The sequence below is a fragment of the Lepisosteus oculatus genome, chromosome 3 (assembly GCF_040954835.1).
Source record: "Lepisosteus oculatus isolate fLepOcu1 chromosome 3, fLepOcu1.hap2, whole genome shotgun sequence".
NCBI classification, from domain to species: Eukaryota; Metazoa; Chordata; class Actinopteri; order Semionotiformes; family Lepisosteidae; genus Lepisosteus; species Lepisosteus oculatus.
In genome coordinates, this window is record NC_090698.1 from 4,710,310 (window position 1) to 4,724,803 (window position 14,494).

At 49.3% G+C, this 14,494-nt stretch overlaps 1 protein-coding gene across 1 annotated transcript; it reads left to right on the forward strand.

The window, feature by feature from the left end:
- Positions 1–918: 918 nt before the first annotated feature.
- Positions 919–13,986, forward strand: shkbp1 (SH3KBP1 binding protein 1). Its single transcript, XM_006627642.3, has 18 exons — positions 919–1,124; positions 2,239–2,292; positions 2,392–2,437; positions 2,564–2,637; positions 3,833–3,891; positions 3,982–4,062; positions 4,474–4,638; positions 4,838–4,928; positions 5,602–5,792; positions 6,199–6,314; positions 7,426–7,513; positions 7,809–7,925; positions 8,560–8,730; positions 9,016–9,171; positions 9,525–9,621; positions 10,511–10,695; positions 12,068–12,200; positions 12,582–13,986. Exons 1-18 carry the CDS (start codon positions 1,069–1,071, stop codon positions 13,126–13,128), a joined length of 2,427 nt encoding a protein of 808 aa, XP_006627705.1. The 5' UTR covers positions 919–1,068; the 3' UTR covers positions 13,129–13,986.
- The last annotated feature ends 508 nt before the right edge of the window (positions 13,987–14,494 follow it).

Sequence of the window (14,494 nt, forward strand, 5' to 3'; positions counted from 1 at the left end):
GTGTGAAGATCACGTAGTGGCGATAACTCACAGTCTCAGTGGTTTCCCATGTTTGCGATGCTTGGTACCACGCACGGAATTACTTTTAGCGCATCCTGCAACTCCACACGTGAATCTACCACAGGCAGGGTTTGCGTAGACAGCGTGGCGATCGTGTCATTCCCTGATGGATGGTCCGGTCGGTTCCTCTTTGTATTAAAACACCGACTGCGTTTGCTCAATGACTCTCCCTTATCCGGTACGAGTCTGGGGAATTCGTTTTAGTGAGGGCGGACCGGGGTGACGAGGCTACCGTTTAAAGTTAGTTCCAGAAACAAAACAAAACTCGCTGCAACGTGCAAACACGACTGACCAAGGTAAATTCAACTCGGATCGCTAGCATTGGCCAGGCGGGGCAGCTGTGCTCTGGGCTTTGGCGCTGCCGAACAGGAGGATGGGATGTCCCCTATCAATAAGAAGCAGAGACCAAGATTCCCTGCGATTCACTGAAAGAGACACTCAGTAATTACAGAAACACCCTTCCCCATATCTAAAGGCATACGCTGCAACAATCCGTATTTGGATTATTATAACCCTTCTGCACAGAAGGCAGACTGTAGCGTCATGATCAATACGCACTCTGGCGCCAAACAATTTTTGGTAAGAATTTCTCCGTTCCTGCAGTGTACTGCCCAGAATTAATAGCACGTATGAGCTGAGCAGTATTGCAATAATAAGGATACTTTCTTGGGCGGAGCGGGTGGGTCAAATCGCACAGGGGAAGGCGTGTGGACGACAACCATTTCCCTGTTTCTGAAACAGGGAAGGACAGACACAAGCGTGGCGAGAGCACTTTGAATGACAGCGCGCCGGAGCCAGTAGCGCAGAAGCTTGGTCTCTCCGGCTCGCCAATCGCTGACGAGTGCAGGGGAAGGGATTTTAAAATGAATGTTTCAGGAAGTGGGTCAAAGAAACATTTTGCAGATCAAGTTGAAGTTTGAGCACCCACCGGTAGCAGCACGCCTAGATATTAATATATATATATAAAAAAGTGAATCAGGGGCGATGTCGCTTAGCGACTAGTCTGATATGGCCAGCCTGACGAGAACAGGGGAAATCGTCCATCTGAACGTGGGAGGAAAAAGGTAAAATAAAAATGTGATCTCCGTTCTCTGATCAGAGAGTACATCTCAGATCAGAGAATTTTGTCTCGGAGGAGATGCAATACATATCTGATATAGTGTTTGTTGCACGAATACTGTATAGTCTCTGGCGTCGGTAACAGCAGATCAGCTAATTTAATTACCGGTAGCTTCTCAAGATCTAGTTTAAGAGAAGTTTGGAATTCCAGAGAACACCCTATCTTCATTGAACTACCTCATAACGACCTCTCGAGCATCATTAAAAACGATTTCACAAGTCTAAGAAAAAAAAAGCTTTGTTTCTTATAGCGGGATATTTTGATTCGATCCTGGACGTGAAAAAAACGTGTCAAAACATTTGTCATTTGTATTGGCTGTAAAACAAAAGGAAATGAGGATTTGACGGAAATGACAGAAATCGAAATCTTAGCAACACCTTCAATGCATTTCCGACGATTTGACAAGTCTCGGTAAAATTTCGACCTTGTCGACAGGAGTACACAATGCAATCCTGAACGTGGTTGTGATCATACATAATGTTTTTTACTCGCTTTATTCAAGACGCACTGCACAAACTGCAACTAGTACTTGAATGTCATGAATTGTGTTATGGTGAACCTTTTGACCGAGGGATGGATAACAATGAAAATTCAGCTAACATCAAAGCATCTTGCTTAATTCCATGTATGGGGACTACTGTGGTTTCCTGCTACAGAAATACATAGTTTCTTGTATCATTCATCCTGTTTAAGGATGAGACAGAGCACCAAAGAGGTAATTGAACTGGTTGTCCCAGAAACTCCAAAAGATTCCCACCTGAATCATTTCCATGAAAGTAAAGGTGCCTGTCGTCATGGGACTGAACCCATGAGCCTGGAGCAAGCAACTGTCAAAATTAATACCCTTCCCCTCTGGGAATTATGAAGTCTAGGTGTAGTGTGTGGTCAACATCTGTAGTGTGGAGCAGCGGATAGGGGTCTGGACTTCTCAAGTGCTTCATCATGAGTTCAGATCCCACATGACACTGCTGTTGGCATCTTTGAGCAAACACATTGGTATGTGTCAGTGTTGCAAAATTATATCTGCCCCAGTATTAACTTTCACTTCTAATTTTCAGGTTCAGCACATCAAGACAGACTCTGACATGGGTGCCTGATTCCTTTTTTTCAAGGTTGGTGCATATTGAGATCTGTGAAACGTGTTGGAGAAGACTGGGAGACTTCTGAATGTTTCTTAACATGTTTGTTTTGTGTCTGTATTTTTAAATCAGTCTTCTGAGTGGCCGAATTTCAACCCTCAAAGATGAAACTGGAGCAGTAAGTAATGCATTTTATAATCGCCCTGAAAATATGATTAGGTGTTTCCACTAGCTGTGAATCTTTGTTTTTGTGTTTTTGCACCACAAGATTAATGTAATCACTCATTTTGTTTGTGTCTTTTAGATTTTTATTGATAGGGACCCATGCCTCTTCGCCCCAATTCTCAACTTCCTTCGCACCAAAGAACTACATCCAGGGTACAGTGCATTGAGTCTTTGTGTGTCTTTGTAACATCTCTGGGCTCAGCGTAGCGTCTTAGATCTGCATTGTCTCTTTTTGCATTTCAGTGTCCCGTAGATTTAAAAAATAAACCATGCGTTCAGAGGCTGGCCATATTGAAATTCACTTTTCCTGGAATACTTCCACTCCCAACTTACAAATCTCAGCCTTGTGTAAACCTTGGTCAAGATATCGGTATTTATTTGTCAAGCTCCATAGTGACTTATTGTTAATGACCTGATGAACATTTATGTTGATGTTAATAATAATATACCTTGCACTTATACTGTGCTTTTCTGGACACTCCACTCAAACCGCTTTACAGGTAATGGGGATCCCCTCCACCACCACCAGTATGTACCCCCCACCTGGTTAAAGCGATGGCAGCCAGAGTGCCCCAGTCTGCTCCCCAGACACCAGCTCTCAGTGGGGAGGAGAACAGAGTGATGAAGCCAATTCATGGGTTATTAGGAGGCCATGATTGGTAAAGGCCGAGGGAAGTTTGGCCAGGGCACTGGGGTAACACCCCTAAAAAAATACTGTGGTATGAAAGCCATTCATATCACACAGCACCGTGAACAAAGCTAGCAGCTTAAAATATTCAAATACTAAAGGCTGTAAAACAGTTTTCAGAGACAACTAGCAGTACGGTTTCAGTGCATTGAAGTTCCAATGAGAGACTGCCAGAAACTGCAAGATGTATCAGTAGAGAGAAGAGGTGAGTCAGACCCCAAGAAACAGAGGGGCTATCAAGGCAGAGAGAATGCTTAGTGAGCTGCGGAGGTTTGGAGGAGGTAAGCAGATGGATGAATGATGGCTGATGCAGGGAGGCCAGCTCGGAAAGAATGGTGCTTCGGTCAGGAGCTGCCTGGGATATCCTATTTAAAAAGGGCAGGTCCTGCAGATATTTAAGCAGGAGAGAATTGGGCTGTGAAGCGCACCAGACACAGGGGCATGTGCTTGTTCAATTTTGTGCTTAGTTGGGCAGCAGCTGTATGAGCTCCATGTTGGAGACTGGTCATTTTCACATGTGTGCGCAGATATGTGTTCTGTATCAATTGACGTCTGAGCTATATCTGGGGACAGGGGTAAGGGAAGCACTTAGAGAAACAATCGGCAATTTGTAAAAACTGTTATTACACTGCCGCTGACCTGGCTTACCTGTCTTCACAGGTCTATCAACGTGCGCATGTTGATGCACGAGGCCGAGTTTTATGGAATCGCTCCTCTGGGTAAGACTTTCAGGAGTTTTCCGTGGGTAGAAAGATTCTGGAGTTTCGGAAAGCCATAGCTCCTTTCCTGTTGCTCTATTCTTTTCCCAGTTTGGAAGCTGCAGCTGTGCGATGAGCTGGATACGTCTTCCTGCGGGACGGTCCTATTCAATGGATACCTGCCTTCCCCGGGTAAGAAGCGTTGTCAGACTCTGGTTTTGGATTCTCACGTTTGGTGAGCCGAGCATCTTCCTATAGTCAGGCCTTGCTTTTGCCTTCTAGTTTACTTGAGACACAGAATTCAGGTTGAGAGGGCATCCCAGTGTTGATTTTGATTGGTCTGCAGGAAGTTGGACACACACGGTATGGCAGGTCACCTGAGGTTTGGAAAGACCTCTCAGCATGAGGAACAGGTGCAGATGGTGAATAACTAAAGCCTCGCTAAGACAAGCAGCCTGGTTATTGAGCCTCATGCAGAAGGCTGGTACCATGCCAGTGGGTGAAACCTCTGCCAGGCTTCAGGAGGTCTGACCTTTGCATTTTGTCATGCTTGCCTTGAGCTCTCTTGAGCTCTTCTCCGTCTCCTTCCCTCCCACCCTACAGTGTACCCGGCCAAGAGGAGGAACAGGCATAGTGTGGCGGGCCCACAGTTTGTCAGCGGGCGCCCAGGTCCCACGGAGAGGGTGCCAGTCAGGAGAAGCAACACCATGCCACCCAATCTGGGCAACGCAGGGATTCTGGGAAAAATGCTGGAGGAGAGGCCTCCTGGTAAGGCTCATCTAGAGCAGTGGCTTCCAGCCAATGGTATGCTGAGTTATGGCAGTACGCAGTAGCCTTACCACTGGCACCAGTTCACCTGTGGTTATTTCCCCATCAGGGAGTCACATTCAATCACGTCATGTGAGCACACTTCAGTCCCGTTTGTGCACTGCTCTATTCCCAAGACAATTCCTTTTCCGTTCTCCAGGGCAGTCCGTCGATCCTGGAATGGTCCGCATAGTGTGTGGCCATCATAACTGGATTGCTGTAGCTTACGCCCAGTTTGTGGTTTGCTACAGGTAAGAGCCAGTACACGCATTATTCTGTTCTCCGAGAACCAGCTTCTTTACCCTGACCTGGTATCACGCGTGGCTTTTAAAAACATCTTTTAATTTCTTTTAAAATCAAAGAACTGCTCGCTGCCCAAATCTTTTGTGGTCAGATGAATCCGGCTGATAACTAAAACTTTGTATAATTCCTTTTTACTCTCGAGTGTCTCAGGGCAGTTTTCTTTGCTTTGCTTTTCTTTTCATACTTCCGTCATATAAATGACAATTGTGTGTCCTGTTGTACAGCTTTTTGAGAGTTGTGAAAAGCTCAGCGTAATGCATGACAGGCCAGGTATTGTGCTGGGATTGCATCGGAGGTAGGGCTGCATACCAGTGCAGTTCACAACCAGAAGTGGATTAATTCCATCATACAATGGCTGCTTTTGACAAACCAATGCTTACTCACTTTTAAAAACATTTCCATTAGTACAAAATTCACCCTTTAAAAATAGTAATTTCTTTAGCTTTGGAAGTGTCCTATTGAATATGCAGGTACCAGAGGCTTTCCAGAGTGTCACAGGCTCACACTAGCCAGCACTTTCATGCGTCAGTAAACAAAACGTCAATAGCCCTGATGCGACAAAGACGGCGCTCGAGGTGCTCGGCGTCACAGGAGTGTGTTCTCGTTGCGGGTGGGGGCCAGGGTGAAGGAGTTCTCCGGGTGGCAGCAGGTGTTCACCAGCCCGCGGCTCGACTGGGTGATCGAGAGGGTGGCCCTCAACGCCAGGGTGATGGGCGGCTCCCTGGGCGACAACGACAAGATGGTGGCCGTGGCGTCCTGCAACGAGATCATCCTGTGGGCCATCCAACCGGATGGCAACGGCAGCGAGATCGGTGAGCCGCCGGCGGACTAGGGCCATTCTTGCGCCAAGTGAGATTTCCCTTTGCCTCCCCGTTGTCCACGATCCCGAAAGAAGATGAAGGCACATCTTCGAGATCTTTGTCACTCACAAACCTGTGCTTTGTTCGTGGGTGTCCAGTAGGAATAAAAAAAACCATGAATCAGAAAGGCTCTTTCAAGCATTACTTTAAACTTGGAGATGACCAGATGGGTTAGGGTTTTGATCTCATGTGGACTTAGTCTTAAAAATATTGCCCTTTGTTCTCAGATTTGCCCATAAAGGTTTCTTCTTTCTGAGACTGAAGAGTAGACTCGTTCCTCGATACCGTTTAATTAAAGTGAAGGTACGAAGTGAGTGGTGTGACCTCTGATCGAAGACGTACGCTTGGTCCCTCCCAGGTGTGTTCAGCCTGAACGTTCCTGTGGAGGCCCTCTTCTTCGTGGGGAACCAGCTGATCGCCACCAGCCACACGGGGAAAGTGGGCGTGTGGAACGCGGTGACCAAACACTGGCAGGTACGAACAGGAGAAAAAAGGGCTAAGCAGGCTTTCCTAATCATTAGGAAAATCAATCATTTTCCTAATCAATCCAGGTGGATGCTGCACACTGGTGGTGGAGTGTCCAGAAAAGCACTGTGTAACTGTAAGCCATTATTAGCAATTATTATGAGATTCAACCGATTGCTGGCTTGTCAAAATGCCAGCAACCAAATTGACAAGACAGACCTGCTTTTGGTGCAGCATGAGAACAGAACTAAACGTTCCTCTGTTACGCTGCAGTGCAATGGCTGGCGGAAGTCCAAGCGCAAGACTAGGGGAGGCTCTCTAGGCTTGTCGGAGCAGCTCGGAAAGAGAACGGCTGCGTGTCGTGATCAGGGAGAGGCGAAGCAGGCAGATTGGGAAAGGCTGGTGACAGGAATATGTAGAAGGGTGGGCGAAGGGTGGAGGAAAACGCTGCCTCGCTGGCAGCAGTGAAGAAGGCGAAGACGGAAGTGCCTTTGAACATGACAGTGGAATACTGGAGAAAATTAAGGGAAGCGGTTAGCGGATTGAGTCTACAGGAGGCTGGAGCTAGCAGGCAGAGATGATGGCAAGCGTCTGCTGAAACAGTGCTCTGAGGATTTGGGGAAGAAAACGTTCTTCTATGTCTTGGCCAGAGTGATCGCTAGTTAGATCGCTGTCAGAGCACTGATCAGCGCAGAAAGCTGTCTTTAAACAGCCAGGCTAATGAGCTGACTGAGGCCTTGATGGACTGCCTGATTGACAGGTTGTTGGACGAATCGAGAGGTGTCCGATCTCGTGCGCGCGGGGTCCGGGGGAAGGCCGTGAACTGGTGTGAATGATGGTGTTGCCCTGGCAACAGCAGGATGCGAGTCCATCCCGGCCTGAGCCTGACATCCTCAATTCTCTTTCATATCCAACTATATCGTATCCAAGCATCATAGAAAGCTGCCAGCCTGATGAGCTCTCGGTTGCTTCTTTTCCAGTTAGCTTCCTCAAAGTGACCCATTGCAGTTAGATCTCTTACAAACTACAAACAGCCAACAGTTCGCATGGATATTGAGACAGCATAATGGAACTGCTTTGTACTGTATAATGTGTTGATTTTTTCCCCTTGCATTTTTAGAACCAAGACGTCGTTCCCATTAATAGCTATGACACAGCTGGTTCTTTTCTCCTTTTGGGATGCAATAATGGATCGATTTACTATATAGGTAAGTCAGGTTCTGTGTGGGCCTGGTTGAAGATTCTGCAACAAAATTAAACCCTTTTACAGATTCGTACTCCATTTGACAGAGCTGTAACACCATGTTGAATTCAAGCAAGAGGCTTGTGGCTCTCTTTAGGTAACAATAGGTACAGTATAATTCTATTTTTCCAGTATCAAAACTTTTCTTTTATAAAACAAAGCCGAAAAGGAACTGCGAGGGATTATTCTGTTTAAGTGTAATTGGTATTGGCCTGAAAACGTTTCATGGAGGAACTGAGGTCTGCTTTCGCTCCCACCAGATGTGCAGAAGTTTCCCCTGAGAATGAAAGACAATGACCTCCTGGTGACTGAGCTCTACCGTGACCCCTCAGAAGATGCCATTACTGCCCTCAGTGTCTACCTCACGCCCAAAACAAGTATGTCCTCCTTCCTTCAGAATTTACGTGTGCGATGTCTGCAGGCAACAAGCAGAGACAAATTCAATAATGTACACTTCCATGTTCTACTGGGTATCCACCCCCTCCCCAAACAATTTGTGTTCAGATCCCATTTTTTTATTCACACAGAAGTTATTTACATTTTGGTTTCTCTTGGGATTTCGGTTTTCAGAACCAGATCTAAGAAATCTACAGGTGTTTGCATGTCAAGTTGCAGCAGTATGTGAAAACAGATATCGGTTTAATATTCAACTGCGGGCAGATCTCTCACCGGGTGGTAAACAGACTAGAAGGGGTGTTTACTCACGGGGGACAGTACAGTATATGGTTGTTAATTTTGTTATACCTTTATTATACCTGCCCAATCTGGAGTCAGGAAACTGAAAGACCTATCCAAATGCTCACTTGACTCCACCACCTGTCAGAACTCCACGTCAATTCGGCTACAGGCTTTATAGTGCCTTATCGGTGAGTGAGAACTGTTGAAGGAGTGAGGTCACTGCAGGCTGAGCCCCTCTGAAGTCCTATGGGATAGCGCCTGGATTAGATTTAAGTTTCCTGTCGGTCCAGTCGGATTCGGGTCGTCAGCAGTGCTTTGCCTTTGCCCTGGCAGGCGACAGTGGGAATTGGATCGAGATAGCCTATGGAACCAGTTCGGGCATGGTGAGGGTGATTGTGCAGCACCCCGAGACTGTGGGCTCTGGACCTCAGCTCTTCCAGACCTTCTCCGTCCACCGCAGCCCGGTCACCAAGATCATGCTGTCTGAGAAACACCTGACCTCAGGTAGGCTTCTCCCTGTTCAGGAAACTGAGAAGGTCCCATTGCATAGCAGTGCGTGGTCCATTCCAGATCTTGCAGGCTGCAGGCTCTTGTGCAATTCGAACTAAAGCTGCGGTGCATCACCTAGGTAGGATCTGCACGTCAGAGATTAAAGAAGTGTCCTTTGCTATATGCAAAGCATTCTGGGATGCCACCAGGATGTCAAGTGCTACAGAAATACTAGGCATCGTTTTCTTACTAATGCAAGGATTTAAATGACTATTCAGTGCGGTGTTTTGGGTTTGACAGTGTGCGCCGACAATAACCACGTTCGCACCTGGACGGTGACCCGTTTCCGAGGAATGATTTCCACGCAGCCCGGCTCCACGCCGCTCTCGTCCTTTAAGATCCTGGCCCTGGAGGACATCGACGGGCACGCAGGCTGCAGCGCGGGCACAGATATAGGCGAGTGGCGGACGTCCGCTTTGCTCCTTCGGATCTGCTGTATTTGTCCCTTAAAGCAGGACCACCTGAAAGAACAGGACACTGGAAGGCTCGCTGGCCGGGTCTCCCTAGCTGGCTGTGCTGAAAGGCAGCATTCAGTTTAATCCTGCGCCATTCTCTCTGTCCGGCCCATCGAAAGCCACTGCAATACGTAATTGCCTACTAGTCACTGAGCAGATGCTTATATTTAACCTGACTGAGCGTCAGGAATTGCTTGCATGTGGAAGGAGATCTGGTTCCCACTGGAGCTCAGCAGGAGTGCAGTTTCCGCTGGCACTGCTAGGACCCCAACAGGCTGTGCTTTTCGGTTGCAGGGCCCTACGGGGAGCGAGACGACCAGCAGGTTTTCATCCAGAGGGTGGTGCCGGACACTGACAAGGTCTACGCCCGGCTGTCTTCCAATGGCAAAAGGTGAACTGGCGTCTCCTTTTCTTCCCCTGCTTGTTGCTCTCGGACTGGGCCCCCAGCACTCAGTGCTACTCAGCATGGGTGGAACAGGCAGCGAGCTCCTCGCACCCACGCCCTCCTGCCGCGAGGGTCTCGGCAACACTGCACACCCACATCCCGTCGGGACAGCCCCTGTCGCTCTGAGGCGCCCAACACGTTATTCAGTTGTGGCTCCTACTGTTGTAGCCAGTGAACATGTCCGGAAATATCCAGATGGATATGAAAAAGCAAAACACGTATGGGATATCTGAAGAGCCAGGGAATTACAATGGCTTGTAGCAGCCTCTGAAAGGGACAAATAGAAGTGCATTTAATGTCGAGAAAAGGAGGCACTTTACACAAAGGGTTGTGGGAGTATGGAACAGGTTACTCACCCACTTTGTTGAACACCCAGGCTTCTTTCTAAAAAATGTCTGGCTGAGAGCTTCAGATTAATTAGCTAGTAACTACCACATGGGCTACAACAGCCGAATGGCCTCTTCTCACCTGTGGCTGCTCTTAGGCTCAATTACCTGTACACCCGCCAGTCTGCAGGGTGTATCCTGGCCTACAAGGAAGACACTGGTAGGATCCCACAGAGTGAACACATTCCTGCCCAGGACAGACCGGTGGGTTCTCACACTTTCCGATGGGATGGGTCCGATGATATTTCCAAACCACGCAGGACACCACCAGACCCCCCTTTCAGGCTACTCCTGCTGCTCGGGGAGGCCCAGCGTGTTATTTGGTGGCTGATTCTGACATTGTGTTCACTGTACGTATAGCTCGAAGTGAAACTGCTATCCAGTGCCTTCCACTGAGCAGGGCATTTCAATGCGCGGTCTCCGGTCCGTTTCGGACCCGTCTCCCCCAGGGTCTGCGAGGTGCGCTCGGTGGATGGCACGGCCATCACGGCCTTCGTGGTGCACGAGTGCGAGGGCTCCAGCCGCATCGGCTCGCGGCCACGCCGCTACCTGTTCACCGGCCACGCCAACGGCAGCATCCAGATGTGGGACCTGACCACCGCCATGGAGGTCGCCGGCCGGACCGACACCAAGGGTGGGCGGAGTCGCTGATCTAGACACACCAGATGTACAGCCACAGCTGGCAGAGAGGCAGGGGTGCCATACACAATGTTTCAAATAATAATATCGCGCTTTTCTGGACACTCCATTCAAACTGCTTTACAGGTAATGGGGATCCCCTCCACCACCACCAGTGTGTACCCCAACCTGGGTGATGCGATGGCAGCCATAGTGCACCAGTACTCTCCCCACACACCAGCTCTCAGTGAGGAGGAGAGCAAAGTGATGAAGCCAGTTCAGAGAGGGGGATTATTAGGAGGCCATGATGGTTTGAGGCCAATAGGAAATTTGGCCGGAACACTGGGGTAACACCCCTACTATTTTTGAGACACATCCTGGGATTTTAAATGACCACTGGGTGTCAGGACCTCAGTTTTACAGTGCTTCTCATCTGAAGGACAGAGCCTTTTTTACAGTATAATGCTCCCGTCACTGTAATGGGGCATTACGACCCAGACAGACCGCAGGGTGAGCGCCCCCTACTGGCCCCACTAACCTCTTCTGGCAGCAACCTCAGCTTTCCCAGGGGGTCTCCCATCCAGGTACTGGCCAGGCTCACAGCCGCTGAGCTGCAGTGGGCTGCTAATTGTGAGTTTCAGGGTGACGTAGCTGCTGGACGAGTGATATATATGGTATGTATTTACTCAACAGAAAAAAGGAGACTTTGAGAACATTGCATCTGTAGTGGTGTTGGTAGGCCAGTAGGTGGCGCTTTTCCTCCGGAACAGAACTTGCAAGCCAGTATGGTGACATGGGACATGGTGATGCTCTCCTGCCAATAAGATGGGGAACCGAGCTGTTAAGTGCTTTTGTCCTCAAAGCTCTATTAAAAACACACCACACTATATGAGCCATTTACTCCGCATCACCACCAACTCTAGAACGAGCTTCTGTAGCAGTGTGCGAACAGAAAACTGTTCTAAACCCCGGTTCCAAACACTTCGTTTTTCATTAAACTGGAATTTTACCGACAGAGGAAAGCATAACGGTACACGTTTTAAACTCTGATCAGGACGCTGAGTCACACTGCAATGCATTTTTAAATTAAAGGAGCAATGCGGTGCTGAAACACAGCAATTATACGTCTAGACTTTTAAAAACACTAAATAGACTGGATCCAGTCCTCATCTGATGCGTTTTTAATACCTCTCAGTATACATTAAAATTGGGGTTCATTTCCTGTACAGAGGAGTTAAGATGTCAGAGATAACAGCCCTGGGAGGCAGACGGTACAGCGTCAGGGGGCAGATCCATTGCTCCGTGAGCTGGACCCTGCACCCCAGCTGGGCCTGAGAGCCCCAGGAATGCAGCAGTCTGATGCCTTCTCTCCCGGCTTGGTGTTGTAGCTTCCGGTGGCCCCACGGAGGAGGAGCTCCTCCGGCTGCTGGACCAGTGTGACCTGGCGCTGACCCGCACGCCGGACATAAGCCCCGCTGCCTCCTTCGCCCACACTGCCAACCCCCGCGCCTCCACCTGCAGGTAGGTCCCTCAGCTCTCGGGCTGGGCCCCCCGGCATGGGGCCACGTGCCCCAGCGGCACAGAGAATACAGCAGCCCCGCAAGGGGGAGGCGTGTTGCATCACTGTCTGTTTCAGGTTTCACATGCAGTAAATGAATTTAAACCCTCACTCCAAATATGTGTTGGAGCACTTTTGAGATTAACACCAGCAATTCACAGAACACAGTGCTTGGTGTTGTACACAAGTAGAAAGTGAATGTTAAAAACTGATCATGTAGTCATCTTACAATCACAACTGCTGAAGACGCGTACAGATGTCTGTTCTGGCTAGCTCCGTTTTGGTGCTTCTTCTCTGATGAGGACATCCATCAAGGTTTTTTTTGTGGGGTTTCTTCTCGGCAGCCTCCAGTCTCAGTCGAGCGACACTTCCCGGGATCGGGGCGCAAGAGGCTTCGGCCCCCTCCTGGGCACGCTCCCGCGCCAGCCCCCTCCCGCGGCCCTGAGCAAGCCCCTGGGCGCCGGGGGGGCTGGGCTGGCCGTGCACCCCCAGGTAGCCATCAGCCAGGCCTCCCTGAGCAGCGCAGGCAGCCCGCACAGCGCCGAGGCCCGCGCCAGGAGGCCGGAGAGGTGGGACCCCCTGCCGGCGCCCAGGCGGGGCAGCTTCGTGGAACGCTGCCAGGAGCGGGCCAAGAGCACCGATTACGCCAACATGGACGCCCGGAGGAGCCTGGCGGCCTCCAGCGATCTGGAGGCCAGGCTGGCCACGAGGACCCCCCCCCTCTCCTCGGCCCCCCTACGGAAGACCCCCTCCCCGGCGGCCAGGGCTCCACCACCCACCGCCCCCCGCCAGCCGAAGGAGGCCGGAGAGGCTGCCGGCGCCTCGCCCAGCGCCGGGTCGCCCGCCACCTCGGCTGGGCCCAAGCCCAGGATGAACGAGACCAGTTTTTAAGGGGCTTCTCCTGTCCTGCAGTTCATGCTCCTGCAGCCGGCCGGAGAGAGTGCAGGATTTCACCACAGCTGCCTGGCCTCGTTGGCAAGGTTCAGTTTTCCCTCTAGTGTGAAAACGAGAATTTTATTCCTCATCTGTTCTTTTAAAGATCTTATATACAAATGTATGCTGCACCAAAGCTCTTGACACTTCTCCAGTGTTTTGCAACCAGCAGAAGGGCTGAGGTTTTTTTTTGTTTGCGCAAAACTGGAGCAGGTTGTACTCTTCCAAGCAGCCCTGGCTCAGCTCCGGCTGCCCCCTTTAACATTTGCTGCAATTTGTTTTACTGTTACCTGTTAGGGGGACCTGAACGGTCTTCCCTTAAAAAGGGGGCCTTCGTGAATCTCGAGTGCTGCAAAACACCTTTCGTTTGGGTGAAACACTTTTTAATTTAAAAGACAAAATCAGCGCCTAAATCCTTCGCAGCCTGACGAAAGCAATAGACACGCGTCATGCTGCAGTGCACTTTTACTGTTCTGTTGGCCGTGACAGACCTTTCCTCTGGGGTTTTCCAGCACATTGGTGGAAAAATAAATTCCAAACGCTTTTGAGAGTTTCACTGTACTTTTCTTGTTGTGGGTAATATGTTGGCCCAGGCCATCATCAAATGTTTTGACAGAAAAGCTGAGAAACAAGCCAATAAGTGCGAGCGAGCTTTCTGGGAGATGAAGCTTGACATGCTTTAGTATCCCACTTAAGGAACCGAGCAGGGTCTCTCACAGTAGGACTCAAGTGCCTTCTGATAAATGCATTGCTGCCAAACTGATCATGTATGCAGTTCACTTAACAGGTGAATAAAATCCTGTTATGTCAAATAAAGCGTGTGATGCTTGTTTTTTTTTAGGGGATGTTCAATGCAGGGAGGCAACAGTTTCACAGCTCCAGGGCTCTGGTTTCAGTTCCAGGATGGGTTACCTGTCTGTGAGGTGTCTGCACGTTGGGGTGCAGTCTCTCCTGATCTGTGAGGAGCAGACATTGAGCTGCCTGATTCAGAGTAGCTATGCTACCCAACAGTTGGGATAATGGTCATGTGAAGATTAATAGTTCAGTATAGAAGGCCCAGTTTGTGTTTGCAAATCACAGATGCAAAAGCTCACATCTACCATTATTTACATATTTCATATAGGATGTTGTATTTGATTGTTACCTTGAGCATCTCTAGTAAAGCAGGCACTGGGCAGATACAGACTGGCATCACTGCATTAAGATCGGTCATGCTGTCTGCTTATGAAAGCAGTGCCTATTAATGGACAGGTCTGCATCAGGTAACAATCGCCGTTCAAACACTGGCATTGCTTAGTGTAGTGCCTCTACAAACCCCATGCTT

Excerpts from the sequence above, each read along its gene's own strand:
- shkbp1 (XM_006627642.3), top strand. The coding sequence starts at position 1,069 with ATGGCCAGCCTGACGAGAACAGGGGAAATCGTCCATCTGAACGTGGGA. Across the intron at positions 3,892-3,981 it reads TTATGGAATCGCTCCTCTGG|TTTGGAAGCTGCAGCTGTGC; the intron begins GTAAGACTTTCA and ends TTCTTTTCCCAG. Across the intron at positions 4,929-5,601 it reads CAGTTTGTGGTTTGCTACAG|GGTGAAGGAGTTCTCCGGGT; the intron begins GTAAGAGCCAGT and ends GGTGGGGGCCAG.